At 35.6% G+C, this 16,078-nt stretch overlaps 1 protein-coding gene across 9 annotated transcripts in view; it reads left to right on the forward strand.

Annotated features, from left to right (window-relative positions):
- Positions 1 to 16,078, forward strand: part of DISP1 (dispatched RND transporter family member 1) — a 228,287-nt gene that overhangs the window by 196,405 nt on the left and 15,804 nt on the right. For all 9 annotated transcript variants that reach the window (XM_082389750.1, XM_082389746.1, XM_082389751.1 and 6 more), the window contains one exon: positions 10,967 to 10,996. In XM_082389750.1, the coding sequence (XP_082245876.1) occupies positions 10,967 to 10,996 (30 nt within the window). The remainder of the gene's footprint in view (positions 1 to 10,966; positions 10,997 to 16,078) is intronic.

Genomic DNA, 16,078 nt, shown 5'->3' on the forward strand with positions numbered 1-16,078 from the left:
AGTAAGTGGAATTGGGAACAACTGACATCTGGATCAAGGATATCTCTTTAACTATAAAAGTAGTCATCAAATTACAAAGGAAAATTCCAGCTATTGAAAATTTTAAAAATGCATGTCAAAAAATCATGTTAAAAAACATATCACAAACTAGGGAAATTTTGATGTTTCAGAGCTTTAATACTCTTATAAGTAAAGAGGAAAGATATATATATATATATAAGCAAAAGAGACATAAAGTAATATATTAATGTGATTACAATCGTATATATATGTTAAATAAATTTGGGAAATATAATGGAACATTATACAGCTACTAAAAATCATGTTTTCAGAAGCTTTTAATTACATGGGAAAAACTCATAATCAGAAGTGGTAACACTTTATGCATCCAGTATGGTCCTAACTGTGTGCATACTTACGGCGTATATTTAGGCACAAAGGAAAAAATACTGAAAGGAAATAGATCAAACAAAAAGAATTACAGAGGTTAGATCGGTATAGTAAGAGTATGGCTGATTTTTTTCTTCATAATTTTCTGCATTTTCCAGGCTTTAAGAAAAGTGTATGTTAGTTTTATAATCAGAAAACCAAACTAACATCAAAACAGAAAATACATCTCCTCAGAGTAACCCTTTTAACTTGAGCACTTCTTCATGTTTTCTCTTCTGGTAAAACTCACTAGGTTGGTGAACTAGATGATTCCTCACCACTTCTTATCCCACCAGCGTCTTTGATAACTTGGCATGATTTCCTACAGTGTTTTTTCCTCCTTTGATACATACTACCAAAAATGTGTTACTACATCACAGTTCATCCATCTTCATATTTATCTAACATTAACCTGGGGAACTCTGCCCCATCCTCCTACTTAGCCCTTTTTTCATAAACCATTTATCTAGCCATTTAGAAAGCCAATCTCTCTAGCTATTCACATAAGGAGCCAGCATTCTCTTTCAAAGCATTTTAAAACACTAGTGCTTACCTACCTTATGCGGGGGGTGGAAGGTTTATTGATTATTCATATGAAGTATTTCAACATGGAATTTTGATGAGGGGGACCTGGCTTCCCAGATTTTGCCATGGCAGAGTGTTGAAATACTTATGTGATGACTTGAACTCTCTGAAATTCCACACGAGAATACAGTAGAATTTCACAGCAGGAAAGGACCTTAGAAATAATTTAATTCAACTCTCTTTATATTGCAGATGAGGAACTTGAAGCTAGAGAGGTTAAAACCCAAGATTAATCCCCAGTTAATAGCAGGTCTTCTTACTTCTCACTGTGGTCTTTTTAATATGTTATTCTTAGAATAAGTTCCTCAGTTTGGTTTCATGATGTTTGGTATGATAGGTTTTGGGGTTGCAGACAGAATCTATGCTGTTATGAATTGAATGCAGTGAACTTAAAGTTTTAGCCTAGTTGCCCTAGCACCAGGATGTAATGAGGACCTCACCACAGCTTGAGAACACATGGTCCCACCATGTTGGGGTGTTCCTCATTTTTCTTCAGGAAATTCTCGTTTATTCTCAGTCTAATTCTTTTAAGCATAGTTGATTTTTTTTTTAACCTCAGACTTTGAGAAGAAAACCCTTTTCTATCAGTATTATTTTTATAAAAACTGTGCTAGAGTTTTGCTTTGATCTTTTTTATTAAAGCTTCTGACCATTGAGTTATATAAATTTAACTTTTTAGTTAAAGGATAAATATGGGAAAATTTAGTTAAGGAAGAAAAATCAATTTCACTATATGTTGTTGTTCTTAAAAGCATAGCTAAAGAATTTCTGTAGAAGTTGAGGGAATAATCTATCCTCATGGCCAGTAAAATGAAGATATCACAACAGCTGCAAGATATTGGTTACACTGTTGGAATTCATTTTGATACAGTGGATTTTTATTATTTTTTTAACTTCCCCACCCCCCTAAAGTTTTTTGGTAGCAGGTGTGACTTTTAACCTTCCAAACTCAAACTTGTATGATACTGAATAACTTGGTGGGGGCCAAAATATGTGGGAAATGAATTTTAAAAAGATTAGTAATCTTGTAATGTGGAGCTCAAATAATAGTTCTTACATTGAACAAAATGCAGACATGTTATACTAAAAATTGAAGACCAGCAATGTTGGACAAAATAATTGGCAGGTTTGTGAATTATGATTATGTTTATAATTTTGATCTCTAGTCTAGTTGATGAAGGCCTTGTCCTATTAATAAAATAGATAACTTATTTTCAGGAATGCAAATAGACCTTCACTGAGGTGGGTTTTTTAAAAATAAATTTATTTATTTTTTTATTTTTGGCTGCTTTGGGTCTTCGTTGCTGCGCACGGGCTTTCTCTAGTTGCGGCGAGCGGGGGCTACTCTTCGTTGCGGTGCGCAGGCTTCTCATTGCGGTGGCTTCTCTTGTTGCGGAGCACGGGCTCTAGGCGCGCGGGCTCAGTAGCTGTGGCTCTCGGGCTCTAGAGCGCAGGCTCAGTAGTTGTGGCGCACGGGCTTAGTTGCCCCGCGGCATGTGGGATCTTCCCGGACCAGGGCTTGACCCCGTGATCCCTGCATTGGCAGGTGGATTCTCAACCACTGTGCCACCAGGGAAGCCCTTTTACCGAGGTTTTACTTAACATACAAACTCTTAGCTGTATACTTTGTAATGAAAATACAAAACATTTTTACTTTTTTACAGGTAAGATCCATAAAATTTTGAAAGTGGAGAAATGTTTGTGTATCTTTCTTATCTTAATGAAAGTAATAAAATATATTTGTTGAATCAGGCTTAATGTAAACCCCCAAAATATACTTGTAAAACTGTGCCCTCAACTTCCAGATTAACCTTCTGGACAACCCCTTTGCTCTGTAATTCAAAGTATCACTAGCTTCATTTCAGTAAGCACCGCAACTATTTTTAATTCATTATATAGAGATAAGTTAAATGTAGTTTTAGGCATTTCTAATTGTACTTAAAGTACATCATTATATATAAATATTAAACAACCGAGAGTATGGAAGTGTGTTATACATAGAATATATAAACCTTGGTTTATCCAAAATTTCACCAGAATTTTTCTTATAATATATATATTTATTTTAATATTATTGATTATATAATTATATATAGTACATTAATTGTATTAATATATTTTATAATTATATAATATTTTGTAATAAATATATAATTATATAATTAATAACATTGATTATATAATTAATTAATGATACTATATATTATTATATAATACTATATTTATGACAATAGATACTCATATTTTGATTCACATATGTATATATAAGATTCTCAGAGGTCCTCTGAATCATTAAAGGAAGTTTAAAGTCTTTGCTATTTCTTTTCCTCTCAGCACTGTACACCTAGAACTCTACACTAGCTCCCAACCTGATCTTCTTATCTTTAGGGTTTCCTGCACCTTGCCACCAGATCATTCATCCTAAAATAGTGTTTTCATCGTATCCATTCTTGCTCAAGAAACTTTAGCAGCTTCCTATTTCTATTGCTTGCTTCCCGCCTACTCCAATAAGCTGCCCTCCACACTGTTCCCTCCTAAGTCCTCCTGACATTGCTCACGCTGCTACGGGAAGGTGTCTGGCATAGGTCTTGGCACAGTGTTTGTTTCCGTTCCCTCTGCTTCCTGTTTATCTGTCTGAAATCTATCTGTCCTTCAAGACCTAGTTCAAATTCTACTTACGTCAAGTTCAGGGGATACTCTTTGGAGTACTCTATTCCAATATTATCTCCCTGTTCCCCATTCACTTAGTATTTTGTACTATACCTTTAAGTTTCAATTATTTTCTTGTATTATTCTCTAATTGTTTCTTGTCTGGAAGTCACATTTCCCTGGCAAATTGTCCAAAGCGGTGGTTCAAGCTCTGACTGTGTAAGCTCTATTCCAAAACCTACTGAACCAGATCCCTGGGAAGGACCCTGGAAATCCCTTTCTTTATTTAAGCTAACCAGGTGATTCCAATGAAGATCAAATTCCTTGGTGTCATTTGAACTGTGCAGTAAATATTTGAATTGAACAAAATTAACTCTAGATTTTGTATTAAATGTATTTTGTTTTAAGTTCTTTGAAAATTTATGATCTGTGTATAGTTACCTATTTTCTTCTACTATATAGTTAGCTGGGATGCTTCCATTCTCCCCAAATTCTGTATCAGTGAGAGAAATTTTCAAAGAAAATATTTCAATCACATGTACCTAAATGAATGCATATACAATTTCCCTTTATAAAGTTCTTTTTCACTTCTCTTTAACTTTACAACGAATTCATGAATACATTCTCATGAAGAATTCAAAAATACAAAGTAAAACTCACTTTTGATTCCTTCTCTCATGGTAAACAATTTGCCATGTTCCCTTCTGAATTTTTAGCGTACACTTACATATTTTGTATATCATTTTTCCCATAAATGCTGGATGAATTATTTTGAAACTTCTCACTTTGTCTTGGTGCTCTTTCCATGTCAGTATGTGCATGTGTATGTGTATGTTTCTGTATTCATTCTGTACAGTGTTCCATAGTATGGGTGTACCACCATTTATTTAAGCATCCATTAAAGATGGACCTTTAGGTTGCTCTCACTTTTTTCCTTACTGTAAACCACACCTCAGTGAACATCCTTGCATGTGCACTTTCATGAACACATACCATTTGCTCTTAAATAAGATTTTCCTGTTCTGCCCTCATTTTCATTTTTGGTTCACAAGCAGTTTCTCATAATCTGCATCAGGGTACTGTCTTCCAGGTTGTGGCCAAAAAGTACAGGATCAAGTCAGAAAATTTGCATTCCAGACCTGGCTCTTCATTGACTTGCTCTGTGATCTTGGACCTTTTTCTTCTTTGTTACGTGAAAACAAAGATTAGAGGGATGACTTTTAGGGTTTCTTACAGTTCTAATGTTTTCTTTTTCTGATTAGGCTTGCAGGTGTGATACCATTTATTTTTATTATATTCAGCTATTAGCAAGCACCATTTGAATCTTGTAAAGTAAATCATAAAGGTTCACAGTGCTTATGAATAAGAGGGCATTACACTTTATTCCTCATTAGTCTTCTGCACTACTGCTTAACTGATGCTTGAATGCCATTTCCAGATGAACTACTCGTAATGGTGGTGGTGGTGGTAGCAGAGGATGAGGGGGAGGGGGAGGAGGGGGAGTTAGACCTTTTTTTCTTTGGATAATGCTCAACAGTTTACAGAAAACTGTTGCTCATACAGCTCATTTTCAGGTATTATCCATTTCTTACAAATCCTGAGAAATTAAAGGACTTGTTCAGATCATTCAGCTAATGAGTTTCAGGGTCCAGACTTGAGCTCACATCTTTTTTCTTCCATATATATATATATATATATATATATGTATACATATTCTTTTTCAGATTCTTTTCCATAATAGGTTATTACAAGACATTGAATATAGATCCCTGTGCTATACAGTAGGTCCTTGCTGTTTATTTTAACTCACATCTTTTGATTACTTAGTTCACTACTTTCTTAAAGACAATGTCCCATGCTCAAATATTTATTTAATTGATGCTGAATTTCTTTTTTAACATTTATAAAGAGATTGGTATTTATTACATGCTCTTTAAATATTAGTCCTCCACTCCCAACCTTATCCTTGGTCTCCTAGTTTATTTTATATTTTGTGTAGTAGTGGGACTCTGGTCGGTTACAACAGTTTGAGACAGCAAGATGACCAGTACTTTTGAGTCCACATCTCTTGAGCATTCAGGACATGCATTACGCAAGTAGTTGTGGTTATTGTTATCCTTCAAATCACTTGACACAGACCATAAACATTTAGCTCTGGTGCATGAAGATAAATTAGAGGCCGAGCTTAGCTTGTCTACAGGGTATCTGTTTCATCTTCACGATAGACCCCAAGTGTGCCAGTGATGATTCATGGAAATACTTAGTGATGAAGATTGGTTTTGTTTTTGTTGGAAATCTTTTAAAGAATGCTCATCAAAGTGTGGATTCTTTATTTTCAGGTACTTTCTTCCTAACATACCAGCAATGAGCTAAAGATATTGCTTGCAGAATACCCTTTTACAAAAAGGCAATGTGGCACAATCCAATGCTACTAAAGTATGGGACTATTGAGACTAAAATGTGCTACTTTAAGCACTTTCTTATTTAAATTTGGTTACTACCATGAAGTAGAAAAAATATGTCCTTCATAACATTTTAGTTGTTCAGAAATATACAAAGTTCTTTTTTTCTGTAGCTTTGATTTTCCTGAATGCTAGGAAAAGCTATTTGGAATTTGTGAAACTTGATACTGCCCCTTTCTAAGTCGTGATATTAATTCCGCAGCTATGTCAACAATGGAGTTCTCTAGACGGGTAGCATGTTTTCATGTTTTAGTGGTCCCATTTCCCTCACCCTACAATCTCCCACTGTCTTCCCAAAAATTATCAAAAGAGAGAGAAAAGGTGAGGGAAACCAAAAAAACAGGCCATTTGTAGCTTTTCTACATTTTTTTCTGTTTCTTGTTAACTTTTTCCCTCACATACAAATTACCTTTTAAAAAAATCTTCCTTGCCTCTGTGTATCCCCCAACCCCCACTGTCATGATTACCCCACTCTGCACCCCGCACCTTCCCTCCTTCTGAGAACTTTACAGTGTCGTTAGTTAGTCCCTTGACCGATATATGTGCACATACCACAGTTCACTGGTCATCGGAGCTGGAGCCAAGGTTCTCAACTGCTGTTACAGTTCTCAAGTGTGAAGTGCTGGGGCAATTAATTACTTATTATGAGTACTGAGTTATAAGTGCTTTATTTATTTTTTTGAAAGCAGAGTTGAGCTTAGCCCTACAATCACGTCAGTGTCATCCACTCGCATACAGAAATGCTCTCTTGAATGGGAGAGAGACACTCCAGCTAGTCATCTGGGGATTGTGCACAACCCAAGCTTATTTACGCTACAGCCTGTGGGAGTGTGTCATGGAGCATGCAAATGTCATCTGCCTTGGGGCTTTTCCTCAGCAGAAAAAAAGGCTACAACCCTCACCAAAGAACAAGCAGATGTTCCCACCTAAGATTATTATTTTTTATTTGTTTTTTTTTTTTTTTTTTGGCATGAGTTTTGACCAGACAGTATTAAAAGGTGAATGAACCTTCGAAAAACATGGTTTCTCTCTTGTTTGTTTTTACCAGTTGTTATTTAACAACACAAGACCGAGGTTAGGGGGAAAAAATCATTCTGCAGATTTTATTAGAAAGCTATTAAAAGTAGCAAATCTGAAAGAGAGTACAGATGAAGGGAGACTATTTTTGATCATGAAAGTATGTGGTGGATCCCCTTGCTTGCCTCCTTAAACAGGTATGTTCTGGTAAGAGATTGTAGGGCAGAATTCAAGATGGCAACACCATAAACCATAAATCAAACAGGTTTCATGTTTTACCTGCAGTTGTGGTTTTGGTGTTTCAAACATCTGTTTGTCATGTCCATTAGTATAAAAACTTCAAAGGGAACTTATGTTTTCCCAGGAGGTATCTTTGTGGTAACCTTAGTTTTTCTTTTTCAACTGATGTCAACAATCTCTACTTATTGTCTCAAATTTAACATAAAATGAGGTCTTTACTCAAGCAGAAAGAATGTGATGGATATGTACTTGTTTCTGTCTCTTGGGAGCAAACTAGTCATAGATCCATGAATTTCTCAGTTACAAAAAAAAGTTAATGGGGGTGAGTAGGAGGAAAAAGAATATTTACATTTGTTACAACCCAAAATGTATATAATAAAATATTTTTTTGCAACTGCTTGGTATGATTTAGCCCAGAGCTACGGCTCTGGGGATCACCTTGGGTCTAAAGACAGCAAAGTCTCTTAACTTCTTGTGGAAATTCAAGAGGTAGTTTTGAGGATGTGTAACTTGAAAACTGGGAGTGAAAAATTAAGGCTTTGTGTACAAGTTAAGTGATTGGTTTCTTTGGTCAGTGTCTTACTCTCCCTTTCTGTAAAAAATAATTTTTCTCACAAAGCTCATTAATAGCTTCATCATTGGTGTTCAGATAGCATGTTCTTTAAAAAGCAGTGTGTGGTTGTGGTGATGGACACACAACTCTGTGGAAGTACTAAAACCCATTAACTTGTACAGTTTAAATGGATTAATTATATGGTATGTGAATTCTATCTCAATAAAACGTATATTTAAAGAATCAATATATAATTATATTTGAGAAGATAGTGGGGTTTTTCCCTTGGTAGATTTACCCCTCAAAACGAGTGTTCTTCATGAGTTCTTCAGTAGCAGACATTTTTATTGAAAGCCCCATTTGTGTAGAGCAAGTTTCAAGTCCTTCACCAGCTCCTGGGGTTGTAGGTGTGGTCTTTCCCTCTGCGCTCAGATGGCCTGGCTCGACCACATCCACAAAATTGATATTGAATTAGGCATGAGAGAAACAACTGTAAAAGATTTGGGGCAAAATCACCAAAACTTAGATTATATATTGTAATTAGTGAACTCAGGCTATTCACAAGTATCTGAAGTCCTCCAAAACTGGAAATCATAGACAATGCAGTATGATAAGTAAGAAAAGATTGGCGGCTGAGTATACATTTAAATTTAAGTTACAATTAGATATTTAAGGAATGTATATGGCACTTTTTTTAGAATTTTTTACTTTAACCTTTCTGATTAGCCATCAAATTAATGATTTCTGCAGCACTGAGGAATAAGAGGGCCTCTATTATAGGATTCAGAGGCACAAACGAAAACTTAGAAAATGTAGTAAAGTGGTAAAGGAGCTTAGGATTGGCAGATAGGAATGGGCTGAAGTTACAAAGTGCGTGTGTGTGTGTGTGTGTGTGTGTGTGTGTGTGTGTGTAACAGAAAGAGAGATAAACAAATAGAAAATAAAACTAAATTTTCCTGTGTTTATATTTATGTCCTCATTTTCTTGCTATCCATTGACTACTGACTTCAAAGCTGTTGAACCTGAGAAAAGTAATAAAAGATGCTCATTCATTAATCCAGCAAACTCTGATCTGACATCCACAAAGGACCATACATTCTACTAGGTTATGGAGATGTGAACACAAATAAGATGTGGTCCCTGGGTATGCTTTTAATGTCAGTTTTTAGCTTTTAAAAGTGAATTCTCTTTATTGTACACATATAAGAAGAATGCACTTTGGGGGGGTTTCTTTAGTAACGCTGTGAATATTCGGTCTCGCACTTGCTCGTAAAGCAACAAGCTCTCTTATGCTCTTCTTACTGGAAACTCTGACTTTAAATTCCACATCTCCCAAAAGAAATAATACTTCTTTTCCTGTATGACAGATGAATACTTTATGATTATCCCTATGTCATTTTCCCCCCTGGTATTACAGACCGACACACACAGGGCTAAGAACAGCAAATTAGGAATCAAGAAACATGAATTCTCTCTACAGCTCTGCTCCTACGACCCTGAATGACCAAAGGCAAACTGAGGCCCATCTCTACAAATAGGACTGGGATGAAATTGGAATTGTCTCTTCTCTAACATTGTTCCCAGTGCTTGCAATCTCTGGAGTTGTTCCATCTCCTTGAGTTTAGTATTTTTAAGGGGCTTAGACTCATTAACGAGGACATGTACATAAAGCATGAAATTTAGAACACATGCATCTTTCATGTAAACAGATTAATGCAAAGTGCGTTCTAGAATGTAAGTTCCATGAAGTTTGGGACCCTGTTGGTCTCAATCATGGCTATAACAGGAGTTAAATAAATATTTTTTTAAGAATGAATACATGTATATTAGTGAGACATGTAATGGAGAGGGAAAATATGAAAGGAAACTTTAGATCTCAAAGAAATTCTAAAATAGGGCTCTAACTACTGGAAGAGTAATAGCGTGAAGTAGAAAGACTAGAAGATAGATTTTTCATTTTGTTTTATTTCCTCAAAGTATGGGACAGCCTGGTGGAAGATTTCAGGTTAGGAGAGAGTACACAGGTAGGAAATTTATTCATTTATTCAGCCAATATTTAAGTATACTCTCAGTATTAGTGTAATGGTGATCAAACTTTTTGATCTCACGACCCCTTTACACTTTCAAAAATTATTAAGGATCCAAAGGTATTTTGTTTATGTGGGTTGTATCTGATATGTGCCATATTGGAATTGAAACCGAAATTTAAAATTTTTAATTTAACTTATTTGAAATAATGACAGTAAGCCCTTTACATGTTAACATAAATAATATTTTTCATGAAAAACAATATCATTTCCAAAACAAAAAAATAGTTTAGTGAGATGATTAGTATCATTTCACATTTTTGCGAGTCTCTTTGATGTGTGGCTTCAGAGAGGACAGCAGGATTCTCATACCTGCTTCTGCAATCTACTGCAGTCTGCTGTTCGGTTGAAATATACAAAATTATGGAGAAAACCCAGCTTTAAACAGGTATGGGGGTTGGAAAAGGGAGGCCCTCACAAACTCTGTGAAGGATCTCAGGAACTCCCAGGGATCTTCATCCCACACCGTGAGAACCACTGTATTCCAGAATGGTGAAACATGAGTAGTGACTTGTAGCTGAAGAAGGAATACAATATTTCTAGTTGAAGAAGGTATTGATGTCCTATTTAAAAAAAAAAAAAAAAAAAGATGTTGGGGGATCCTTGATAAGTAAGAAGCAGCCTGGATTGGAGACTTGTATGTGGCTTCTTGTTGTGAGAGAGATGAGGGAGTCTGTAGCTGTAGGTTTGGGGAATGTTACATGGTATGACTATGATTCCCTTAAGAGGGTGTGATAAGAGTCTGGGAAGATGCCACCTACTGGTGTACAAGATGTTCAACATTCATTGTTAAATCCAAAATCTCTCAAACAGAATCCTTTTTAAACCTTCCAGGATTTTTTCGTAAAGAGAGATAACAAGTAAAATGTTGAATACATATATAAAGCATTTGTTTATATTACAATGCCTTGTTTCTGATTGTTTTTCCTTTGCTTTTTTTCCAGCCCATCCAGACCTTTCAAGTTACCAAAAAGGTAAAGTAGTCTGGATTATCTTATTAAATAAGTATATGCTTTTCCCCTTTTAGTATTTTCTTTACATTTTGCTGCTGTTTTCGCCTTCCTCGTTTATATTTTTGTGAAGGAAAACTAAATTTCCTCTGAGTTGGCTGCTTGAGGAATCCTATACCTCCAAAAGTGGTTTTAATTCCAAGGTAGACATTTAGCCTTTAAATGCTATTTGGGTTTAATCATTTATATTTGCATAATTATTTTGAATTCTTTCCTGTAATGGATTGGCTTCTCAGTGTCCTCCTTATTAAGAGAGAAACTGTTCAGCCAACTACCATGACTTAAATTCATGGCAATTTATTTCAGCTGGGTTGTCTGTGTTTCTAAAAATTTTGCTATCATGTTAAGATGGAAGTATTCTTTTATGTGGAAAATTTTAATTTTAGTTTTATAGTAGAAAAGCAAAATTTTTAATGGACAAGAGGTTCTGAAAAAAGCATTGTCTCATCAGCTATCCTTGTACATTGTGGTTCCAGATATACTATTATTTAAGAAATTCTTAGTGATCTTTGAAATTCATTTGCTGAAGAAGCTCAGATGCTAATAACTCTGAAGCCTACCTCAGGAGAGTCATACTTTCTTTGGAGTAAAATTACTACATAAATTTTAATTAGTAAACTCCTTTCACATTTAAAAAATATTTTTAAAATTGTAATAAAATAGACATGGCATAAAGTTTACCATTTTAACCATTTTAAAGTGTACGATTCTGTGGCATTAAGTACATTCACATTATTATACAGCCATCGCACCATTCACCTCCAGAACTTTTTTCCACTTTTCAAACTGAACCTCTATACCCATTAAATAGTACCTCCTCGTTTCTTTCTCCCCCCAGCTTCTGGCAACCACTATTCTACCCTGTCTCTATGAATGTCATTACTCTAATACCTCATATGAGTGGAAGAGTACAGTATTTGTCCTTTTGTGACTGGCTGATTTCACTTAGCATAATGTCCTCAAGCTTCATCCATGTTGTAGCACGTGTCAGAATTTTCTTCCTATGTAAGACTGAACGATATTCCGTTGTATGCATATACTACATTTTATTTACCCAATTTTGCAAAAAAATTATGGAAAAAAGATGAAGGAAAGAGGTTTTACAGGTAAATATGGCATATGAAGAAAATGAATTTCCATTTTTCTAGAAATAATAGGGTCTTCTTAAGTGACCAGAAGTTTTATATTTTGAAAGATTCGTATATATTTGTCTCTGTTAATAGACTGGTATTTTTAAAAACCTGAATTTATTCTTTTCAGTATATACACATATAAATACAACTTCTTCCTAAAATTAGCGTTTTCTGATTCCCCTTTCCTACCCCAGCTGGAAGTACTCGCCTCCTTCATTGAATTCACAAAACATTTTATCTGTATCCTTCTGTTGACCTGGTTTTGTAGGTATTTGTGCACCGGTCTGATTTTCTGAATTAGGCTCTAAGTTCCTTGAGGATAATATCCATGTCTGCTATTATTTTATTCCCAGAATGCCTGCCTTCTTACTATGTAATGTTAATTGTTGAATGAGTTTATTACTTCACAAGAAAGAAAGAGTTCTGTACTGTTTTCCTCTGTGAAATTCCATAAGCTTCAATCATTCCTCCCACTAAATTGATAGTTGATGCCACTAGAAATGTTATGATTAATAACATTTAGAAATGGGTACCCTTAAAGGCCAAGAGGAAAAAGGGAGAGATATTAAAGGAAACAGAAAGAAGGAAACCGAGGAAGAAGAGATTTTTTAGGAAGCAAGCAGTAGCTAAAGTGTTAAATATTGCTCAGGTCAAAGAAGATGAAAACCAAGAGAGTTAGTTGACTTTGGCAGTTTCAGAAGAGTCATGAGAGCAAAAGCCAAGCTATCAGGGGTTAAGGATTGGGTAGTTGGTCAGGAAAAGGAGGCCTCAAGTCCAAGGTACTCATACTCTCTAAAGCCTGGCTCTCTGCTCAGAAAGGAAGGGGTGAAAGAGAGGAGTGTTTCCAGAAAGGCAGCAAAGGGCAAAAGAAAAAAGTCTTTGTAAGCTGAGAGGAAAATTTACTCTGGAGGGTCTTATTGTAATACAAATGGCCCATTTGAAACAGGCCCCCATATAATGTCACTACAGCATAAGTTAGCCCTGTAAGACACTTCATCTGTTTTAACAGTTATTTCTGATCTTTTCCCAGAATAAACCCAATGATAAGGTGGCTGAGAATCGATGAGGATATTTGAGGGACTTCCCATTGGATCCTCATGAAAATCCATCATGGCAGGAACAGCCTGGACCACGGTACCAGGCAACCTGCCCGCTTACTCAGATCCACAGTTTACCCACAGACGCAATCCATTCATTCTGCTCTTCTGAGCCCTTCATATCTGTACTATCTGAGACTTAAGCTACTGAGAAGTGCCACGGATACACTTTTTTATAGAGCAGTGCCGTGGATAGCGAACTGCGAGCCTAACCTAAGCAGCTGATACAGCAGTAAGTAGGGCCTTGAGGAAAACTGTTACCTGGTCAGTCACTGGAAAATGACTGCCTGCTGTCACCCAGGAGTTACAGAAGTGGATTGCGTTTACAGTTATGTTGTGTGGTCTAAAGATTTACAAAATTAAGATCAGGCAGAGGAAAGGCAAGTGCTACCTGGTACGCAGAAGAGCATACTATAGGAAGAAGAGTGGTTCTTTGGAAAATTCTTCCCACGCACAGAAAAGAATGTGCAGGTTCTTTATTCAAATTTAAACTTAGTTACAATATGTACCTGGAACCCAGACTCACCATGAACGGAATTAGCCAAAAAATATAGCGATAAAATTTAGAGGTCATTTTTAATTTCCTTTATTTCTCCAGTTTTCCTGCTTTATTAGATTTTTGCCTTAATATTACAACCATTGTCTGGGTTTCGTATTATACATGAAACTTTTGTTTCCCACGTGGTGCCCACAGTTACACAACATCTTAGAATAGACAGCAGGAAACAGAAATAGCCTCAGCAGTTTTGTGGTATTTAGGAGAAACCGTTGTCTGAATGACATTTACTCAAAATAGCTGGGGCTTTCCCCCACGGTGCTTTATGTCCTCAGGATGGTGAGTCCATTTCTTAAGTGCGAACAGTTGTCTCTAGGAAAGGTTAGCATGTGAAACATCTGCTTTGTGAGGAAGTGGACTTGTAATATAGTAAGGTTAAACGTGTTTGGAAGAAATGTGCTGAAATCACTAATGCTGTAAAGTTTCCATATGTAGTCAATGCATGGATATGGTATAGAGCAGTGCTGTAAAATCAAAACCAAATGTTTTCAAAGGCAAGAAAAAGCAATTATTGAATGAGGTTTTTAAGGTTGCTATGCATGTGTGCAGATTTTTCAAGAACACAAACAAAAAGTCATTATATGGGTAAATTAAACCACAGTACGAAAACTAAGCAATTTGGGGCCCACTGCCCTCTATTGATAACATGTTTGTAAGTAAAAATGCATAACTTCTGGTTCATTTGAAAGAAAATTGATCCATTTAACATAAAGTATAATGAGTAATTGTGTAAGCCTGGGGCCATTTTCATTTCATAGGGCTGATATTTTAAAGGTCTAAAATGTAAAGGGCTCTTTAAGTCTGAAGCAATGAACAGAAGGTCTCAAATGTGCTATTGACAAAGGACTTTATTGCTTCAAACCGATTACTTTCATCTTAGTTTGCATTTGGTAGAAGAGGAAATGAAGTATAGAGAATATAAGCTTTGGGTGTGTTCTAGAAATATGAACGCTTCTGACCACTTGGTGTTTACATTTGAACAACTACAACCAGCGTATTGTGATTTATTTGTTTTCATTACGTTCAGAATTGTTCTTAAAATGTGATTCCATCTTATCTAGCATAATTTTTCCTTAATGAGTTTTTAAATGCAGAATTTACAGTCCAGTGAATAATGTTCAAACTTGAAGTGCTTTGGGTCTAGGTGATTTTGCATAGAGAAATTAACTATTACTGTGGCTTAGGAATTTAATTTTCAAATGACAGTTTGAGGAAGCATCTGTTTGTAGCAAGTTGACTTATTCCTGATGTCTTCTGTTTCTCTTGTGTTTGAAGCAAGAGACGATATCATAGTGGTTAAGAGGCCAGACTCTAGAACCAGACTACCTAGGTTCCTAGCTTTGTGACCTTTTTTTTTTTTTGAGATATTATTGACATGTAACATTATATTAGTTTCAGGTGTATAACATAATAATTTGATATTCGTATGTATTGCAAAATAATCACCACAATGAGTTTCGTTAACATTCATCACCACACATAGTTACAAATTTTTTGTCTTTCTTGTAATGAGAACTTTCAAGATCTACTCTCTAAGCAACTTTCAAGTATGTAATACAGTATTATTAACTATAGTCACCATGCTGTACATTACACCCCCAGGACGTGCTTGTTTTATGAGCTGGGCCAGCTTGTGACTTTGAACAAGTTATTTAACCTGCCTGTGCCTCAGTTTCATCTCATAAAGTTGTTGTGAGAATTATATGAGATGATAATCTATGTAAAGCATGAGAGCAACTGGAACTCCTAGTGGGTGCAGGCTATTGTTCTTTATTTTCCTAAGCTTGCTTTTAAAAGAACAGTAATGAAAAATGCCTGTGCGAGTGCTCCCTTAAAGCATAATTATGTTATATTTTAACTTCCTTATTACAATTTAATTTGAATATCTCCGCAAAGCCAGATCTATGAATTTGAGAGATCAGAGTATAAAAATCAGCCGTCTATTCTTAGAGACATATAATAGTTTTTTTCAGAATGATGGTTAGAGCCACTAGCTTGCTTTAAACTGCTAGCATGGTTTTGCAGAAAAACTCAAAGTATATGAGCAAGAAGCCTATTTCAAATGAGCCAGAAACAGCCATCAGAGCAGCCCAGTGAGCTAAATAACACTGTTGAGAATAATTGTCCACAAGTTAAATGTTTCATTTTTTTCTCTAATAAAAATTCAAGAAATCTGAGTTGGCAGAATACATTTTGAATTTTAGAAAAGTTCAGTTTAGTCAACGTCTATGGAGCACTCAGTTCTTATTGAGATCTGGAA

This window comes from Balaenoptera borealis (genome assembly GCF_965194805.1).
Source record: "Balaenoptera borealis genome assembly, chromosome: 1".
Classification (NCBI taxonomy): Eukaryota; Metazoa; Chordata; class Mammalia; order Artiodactyla; family Balaenopteridae; genus Balaenoptera; species Balaenoptera borealis.